The following is a 7,500-nucleotide window of genomic DNA, read 5'->3' on the forward strand; positions in this document are numbered from 1 at the left end:
GCTGGTTGTTTTGTTATCGACTTCTCCGTCATTCAATCTGCACCTGATTTTTATCTTCCGCAGGATTGTGTCCAGCTCAATCAATACACTCTGAAGGATGAAATTGGAAAGGTAAACACACACACACACACACACACACAAAAACACACACATATACATCCTTGCATAATTGTTGAATATTTGGGATGGAAACCGCCTGGCTTTCTCCCTCTGTAAATAAATATACTAACAAAAAGAACTTAAGGGACGCGGTAGCTCAGGGGCTAAGACGCTGAGCTTGTCGATCAGAAAGGTCGGCAGTTCAGCAGTTCGAATCCCCAGCGCCGCGTAACGGAGTGAGCTCCCATGACTCGTCCCAGCTTCTGCCAACCTAGCAGTCCGAAAGCAAGTAAAAAATGCAAGTAGAAAAATAGGAACCACCTTTGGTGGGAAGGGAACAGTTCGAATCCCCAGCGCCGCGTAACGGAGTGAGCTCCCGTGACTCGTCCCAGCTTCTGCCAACCTAGCCGTTCGAAAGCACGTAAAAAATGCAAGTAGAAAAATAGGAACCACCTTTGGTGGGAAGGGAACAGTTCGAATCCCCAGCGCCACATAACGGAGTGAGCTCCCATGACTTGTCCCAGCTTCTGCCAACCTAGCCGTTCGAAAGCAGGTAAAAAATGCAAGTAGGAAAATAGGAACCACCTTTGGTGGGAAGGGAAAAGCGTTCCATGCACTTTCGGCGTTGAGTCATGCCGGCCACATGACCACGGAGACGTCTTCGGACAGCGCTGGCTCTTTGGGTTTGAAACAGAGATGAGCACCGCCCCCTAGAGTCGGGAACGATTAGCACATATGTGCAAAGGGAAGCTTTTACCTTTATCCAAAAAGAACTTGTCAATCATTTCAGCAACACTGTTGTTTCCCTCCTGTTTTCTTCACCTGCCGTGTGTGTGTGTGTGTGTCTCACAGGGCTCCTACGGTGTTGTGAAGCTGGCGTACAATGAAGATGACAACACTTACTATGTGAGTAAGCACTCATCAGCCGGCACAGATTGCCTCAGTTTAACCTAAAATAAAGTTTTTGAACGAGGGTGGAATTGGCCGATGAGTTTCGACCAGGGGGAATTCGTAAGTTTTGCACAGGACCGGAAACTTAATTCATTCAATCTATCTATCGGGTTTTATTCCCGGAATAATTTGCAATGCAGATCTAGAACAGGCTAGAAAGAACAAGGGGTGCAGAAAACTCATCGTGAAACCGTTTCGGAGCAACGCCCAATTCATTTTGGGGTTGCGTTACGAGTTGTTTCGTTCAACCGGCAACTCAACACAATCTCCTTGTCTCCTGCAGGCAATGAAGGTGCTTTCGAAGAAGAAGCTGATGAGACAAGCAGGCTTCCCACGTACGTTGGGGGGTTGTTATGTTTCCCCAAAAAGCAGGAGGCCGATCCCTGGTCCCGACAAAAAACCCTTTTATGAAACGAATGTGAATTCCTCCCGTTCACATCCAGCAAAGGCCTGGCAAACAGTCTTTCAAAGGAGTATTTATCACCACAGACCTTATCTAGCTTGGAAAGCTGCCATGTCAATATTTTCCCAACGAGGTTCTGTGCAAGGAAAGACTCTGGGCACAGAGTCTCTGAGATTCACGGACAGATCTTCACACTCCTGAAACGAATCTAACGACCAAACGAATTATCCGTACCCCCCTCTTCTTATTGCCTCCGTATCTCCTCCCTTAGGCCGCCCTCCTCCTCGGGGTACCAAGCTCCCCCTGGAAGGATTCTGCCAACCCAGAGGACCCATTGAGCAGGTCTACCAAGAGATCGCCATCTTGAAGAAGCTGGACCACCCAAACATCGTGAAGCTGGTGGAGGTGAGGCTGACCTCGAACTGGCGGCAAGGGGTGGGGTGGGAGGTTTCCAGAACTTGCCGATAGCATTGGCATATTGTGTACCAGTCTAGTGGCATTTCACAGGAGAATGTGTGAGCAGATGGGTTCCCGTTATGGACCCCCTACAGCCACCGGACGTTAGTGATAAGTTCCTGTTTCCAACATTCAAATCTAGGTTTACTAGGGGAAATTTCATGACGTGAATGTTCTGACTTTGGCTTCCCCAAACCACGAAGCAACTCCTTGCCAAAAAAAAAACCCTTTTATTAACTGACTGTGAATTCTGCTCATTCACCTCCAGCAAAGTCTTTCAAAGGAGGATTTATGGTCACAGACCTTATCTGGCTTGGAGAGCTGCCAGGCCGAGATCTGCAGAACTTGGCCAGGGGACTTGGAGAGTCAGGAACCGTCTTGAAGTGAACTAATGGTCTCCTGCAAACTCCACTCCCCTGTCGCTCCTCTTTTATTCCCTCTGGGTGGGGCCATTCATGGTCCACCTGTGGCCTTGCTCCCGACTCGACCCCTGTTCTTTAGTTGTTCCCTTCGTTTCTGCATGCGCACTCTGGGAACAGGCTCCAGCTGTTCTTCTGCCTCACTGATGTCTGACTCCAAAGGCAGCTGATAACTGTCGGACAGCCCTGGCCCCCTCTCTGCCTCCGACACAGAGCCCTCCTCAGAGCCTTCCCCAGACTCCGGGACTGGCCCAGGTTCCTCCCCAACCCTCCCCACTGTCTGAATCTGCTGCCACCTCTGCTGGCCACTGAGTACAGCTAAGATACAGTGTCCCATTTTGTCCTTCTCCTTGTTGGCAGGTACTGGATGACCCAACCGAAGATCACTTATACATGGGTGAGCCATCCTCATCTCTCTTTCTTTTGATGTCCTGAAAAGGGAGGAAATAGGGTTTCTCCGGTCCCAAATTTTTTTGCATTTCTTGTTAGAGAGTTTCCAAGCTCGGGCACTTAAAGACAGGCGGACTTCGTTTCCCGGAATTCATAGCTGGCTGAGGAATTCTGGGAGATGAAGTCCTCCCGGGAGACGAAGCTCGCCTTCCAGTAGCTAACTTTGAGAAACACCGCTCTAAATCGGGGGTCTCCAACCTTGGGAAACTTTAAGACTTGTGGACTTCAGCTCCCAGAATTCCCCAGCCAGGTATGAAATCTGGGAAACGAAATCGTTGCTGGCTGAGGAATTCTGGGAGTTGAAGTCCACAAGCCTTAGAGTTACCAAGGTTAGAGACCTGAGGAATTCTGGGAGTTGAAGTCCGCAAGCCTTAGAGTTACCAAGGTTGGAGACCTGCTGAGGAATTCTGGGAGTTGAAGTCCTCAAGCCTTAAAGTTTCCAAGGTTGGAGACCTGGCTGAGGAATTCTGGGAGTTGAAGTCCTCAAGCCTTAAAGTTTCCAAGGTTGGAGACCCCCTGCTCTAAATATCGTGCTGGATCTGGAGGAGGAAAAAACTTAAGACTCGTCTGGAATTCCTGCTTTGAGGGTCTACAAATTAAACCCAGATTGTTAGATTAATCTTGGTCTGAAAAGGACAGGCTGCTTGTCGCGCCGCCTTCCTCTCTCCAAGCCGGCCGAGAATTCTGCCTGAATAAAAGAAGAGCTGCATTCTCTGCAGCGCGGGCGCCTCCAACACGCTTCCTCCACCGGAGCCCCGGTTCCAGATGGAAGCGAGACAAAAATAAGTGGCGAACGGCCCTTCCGTGTTTCATCCCCCCCCCCCCGTGCCATCTGGTGTTGGTTGCGTGTTGCGTGTTTTCCTAATGAAATTTGATTTTGGAGCCCAACACAATTCTCGGCTCAGCCAGCCAGCCAGCTCCTCTATTAGAGATCAGGAGGGATTTGAGCCCCTTCATGGACTCCCTTCGTAAACGGGACGCGGTGGCTCAGTGGCGAAGACGCTGAGCTGGTTGATCACAAAGGTCCTCAGTTCGGCGGTTCGAATCCCGAGTGCCGCGTAACGGCGTGAGCTCCCGTGACTTGTCCCAGCTTCTGCCAACCTAGCAGTTCGAAAGCACGTTACAAAATGCAAGTAGAAAAATAGGAGCCACCTTTGGCGGGAAGGGAACAGCGTTCCGTGCGCCTTCGGCGTTTAAGTCATGCCGGCCACACGACCACGGAGGCGTCTTCGGACAGCGCTGGCTCTTTGGCTAGAAAATTAGCCTTTGTTGGGAAGGGAACAGTCCATCCCGCCACCTATGATTGACTTGCCGATCAAGTTGTCACGACTTTTAAGTAGATTAAGGAGGGGTTGAATAGATCACAGGAACCCTGCCAAGGGTTCAACTATTTGAGATTGTTTTTCTTACGTAAATGTTCCTCTTTGTAATTAATGGCCTCTCTCTTTTTTCTTTTTTGCATTTCAGTGTTTGAGCTTGTGAAAAAGGGTAAGATGGTTATTGTTTTCGTTGTTTTAAACTAATAGTGTACATGTTGCATCACAGAATAAGGGGAGAAATTAGAATAGGCCCAAAAGCAGAGAGAATAGAATAGAATATGGAAAGAAGGAGGTAGAATAGAATAGAAATAGAATAGGAGAAGAACAGAATGGAATAGAAATAGGATAGCATAGCTTTGAATAGGAGAAGAATAGAATAGGAATAGAATAGAAAAGAACAAAACGGAAGAATAGAATAGAAATTGGATAGCATAGCATAGAATAGAATAACAGAGTTGGAAGGGACCTTGGAGGTCTTCTAGTCCAGTGTTTCCCAACCTTGGTGACTTTAAGTCCTGTGGACTTCAACTCCCAGAATTCCCCAGCCAGCTATGGGGAATTCTGGGAGTTGAAGTCCACAGGACTTAAAGTCACCAAGGTTGGGAAACACTGTTCTAGTCCAACCCCCTGCTTGAGCAGGAATCCCTACACCACTTCAGACAAATGGCTATCCAGCATCTTCTTAAAAACTTCCAGTGTTGGGGCATTCACAACTTCTGGAGGCAAGTTGTTCCACTGATTTATTGTTCTCACTGTCAGGAAATTCCTCCTCAGTTCTAAGTTGCTTCTCTCCTTGATTAGTTTCCCCCATTGCTTCTTGTTCTGCCTGAAGGTGCCTTGGAGAATAGTTGTGCTCTCTCTCTTATTGTCTGCTTCTCTTCCATCCCAATTGGTCCCTTGGTTCTAACTTTTTATTTTTCCTTTTCCAGGCCAGTGATGGAAGTTCCCAATCTGAAACCCCTGACTGAAGACCAGGCAAGATTCTATTTCCAAGACCTGATCAAAGGCATTGAATATTGTGAGTGTGTGAGAATAAGGACGCAAAGCTCAACACCAGGCGCCTGGGAGTGGGAGCGTGGGAGCCTTGTAAGAAAAGATTAGGTTGCCGTATTTGTCAGAATATCAGATGCACCTTTTGGTCTCCCGAAAGGGGCAGAAAATGTCTGCATCTTATAGACCGGATATTGGTGACGCCCCACTCACCTGCCAGCCATTTTTTGACCTCTGACCGCCCTGTTTTTGGCTTTTTTCAGGACTTTTTTCAGCCTGTTTTTGAGGATTTTTTCAGCCCGTTTTTGAGGATTTTTGGGGCATTTTTAAAACTTTTTTTCAGCTTGTTTTTGATGCTTTTTTTCAGCCCATTTTTGAGGCTTTTTCAGCCCATTTTCAAGGTTTTTCTTGGCCCATTTTCGAGGCTTTTTTGGCTCATCTTTTAGGCTTTTCTTGGCCAATTTTTAAGGCTTTTTTGGCCCATTTTCAAGGCTTTTGTTGACCCATTTCAAGGCTTTTATCAACCTATTTTTGAGGCTTTTTTCAGCCCATTTGTGAGAAGGTTTTTCAGCCCGTTTTTGAGGCTTTTTTCAGCCTGTTTTTCAGATTTTTTCAGCCCATTTTCAAGGTTTTCCTTGGCCCATTTTCAAGGCTTTTATCGACCCATTTTGAGGCTTTTTTCAGCCCGTTTTTGAGGGGTTTTTAGCTCATTTTTGAGGCTTTTTTCAGTCCATTTGTGAGGGAGTTTTAGCCCATTTTTGAAGCTTTTTTCAGCCCGTTTTTGAGATTTTTTCAGCCCATTTTTGAGGCTTTTTTCAGCCCATTTTTGAGGCTTTTTTCAGCCGTTTTTGAGGGGTTTTTAGCTCCTTTTTGAGGCTTTTTTCAGCCCATTTGTGAGGGAGTTTTTAGCCCATTTTTGAAGCTTTTGTCAGCCCATTTTGAGGCTTTTTTCAGCCCATTTTCAAGGTTTTTCTTGGCCCATTTTCAAGGCTTTTATCGGCCCCATTTTTGAGGCTTTTTTCAGCCCATTTTTGAGGGGTTTTTAGCCCCTTTTTGAGGCTTTTTCAGCCCGTTTTTGAGGGTTTTTAGCCCCTTTTTGAAGCTTTTTTCAGCCCGTTTTTGAGGGAGTTTTTAGCCCATTTGTGAAGCTTTTTTCAGCCCATTTTTGAGGCTCTTTTCAGCCCATTTTCAAGGTTTTTCTTGGCCCATTTTCAAGGCTTTTATCGGCCCATTTTTTAGGCTTTTTCAGTCCGTTTTTGAGGATTTTTTAGCCCATTTTTGAGGGTTTTTTCAGCCTGTTTTGAGGCTTTTTATAGTTTCTTTTTGAAAAAGTGAATGCCTCACATTTATTTAATGTTTCTCCACAGTACACTACCAAAAAATTATCCATCGGGATATTAAACCTTCCAACCTCCTGGTGGGAGAGGACGGTCACATCAAAATTGCCGATTTTGGCGTGAGTAACGAGTTCAAAGGATCGGAACGCCCTCTTAACCAACACGGTGGGCACGCCAGCGTTTATGGCCCCAGAGACCCTCTCTGAAACCAGGAAAATATTTTCAGGAAAGGTAATTGGAGGGGATGAAAAAAACAGGCACAGTGTCTTCCCGAGTTATTGTGTTTTTCTAGCCTCGGGTAGGGATTGAAAAGTTTTTCAGAACTGACTCCTAATCCAAGCTGACACCGCCTGCGAACCCGGCTTAAAAACAAACCAGCTTCATCTGGGGTTTTTGGCCGAGGGTGTTGTTCAAATCCTGACAATCGTGGCTTAGTTAAAGTTTGGTTAAAACACACCTTAAAATAGCACAATAGGTGAACGTAGTCGGTGGTTATTGTTAGTTGTGCAAACCAACAATTGTTAGTTGGTGGCTGGGGATTTGTGTCCATGCCCTAATTGCGAAGCTGTGTGATCTTAGGATCCGCCCGTTAGGTCAATAGGCAGATCATTAGATCTCATGGCAGATCTATTTCCCCTGTAGAACTGGTTTGATGTGTCAATATAATAATCATTTACGCCAGCCCTTGGAAAGCGAGGCCAAATACCATCTAGAATCTAGATTTTTTCTTCTAGTTCGTAATAGCATCAGTGATAATAATGCAAGGAGAAAGTATTTTTGAAAAGCTAATGTTCTCTTCTCCTTTCCCGCCTTCTCCTACTCTGTCTCTTTCCCACTCCTTCCTCCCTCCTTCTTCTTCTTTCCTCCCTCTCTCCTCCCCTCTCTCCTTCCTTCCTACCTCTCCCTCCCTCCCTTCTTCCTCCCTCCCTCCCACCTCCTCCTGCCTCCCCCTTACTTCCTTCCTCCATCCCTCCTTCCTCCTTTCCTCCTACCTCTCTCCCTCCCTCCTTCCTTTCTCCTTCCTTCTTCGCTCTCTCCTTCCTCCACCCTTCCCTTCCTTCCTCCCTTCCTTTTGC

At 46.7% G+C, this 7,500-nt stretch overlaps 1 protein-coding gene across 1 annotated transcript in view; it reads left to right on the plus strand.

Moving 5' to 3' along the window:
* Positions 1–63: 63 nt before the first annotated feature.
* Positions 64–7,500, plus strand: part of CAMKK2 (calcium/calmodulin dependent protein kinase kinase 2) — a gene marked incomplete at its 5' end in the record, with an annotated part of 15,380 nt that continues 7,943 nt past the window's right edge. Inside the window, 9 exon segments of the mRNA XM_087705509.1 lie at positions 64–111; positions 952–1,005; positions 1,334–1,385; positions 1,725–1,858; positions 2,689–2,725; positions 4,246–4,266; positions 5,026–5,115; positions 6,455–6,570; positions 6,572–6,655. Of these exon segments, the coding sequence (XP_087561635.1) occupies positions 64–111; positions 952–1,005; positions 1,334–1,385; positions 1,725–1,858; positions 2,689–2,725; positions 4,246–4,266; positions 5,026–5,115; positions 6,455–6,570; positions 6,572–6,655 (636 nt within the window).

Source organism: Thamnophis sirtalis, unplaced genomic scaffold (genome assembly GCF_051295495.1).
Source record: "Thamnophis sirtalis isolate CommonGarterSnake01/CBP01778 unplaced genomic scaffold, rThaSir2_p1.2 scaffold_2, whole genome shotgun sequence".
Classification (NCBI taxonomy): Eukaryota; Metazoa; Chordata; class Lepidosauria; order Squamata; family Natricidae; genus Thamnophis; species Thamnophis sirtalis.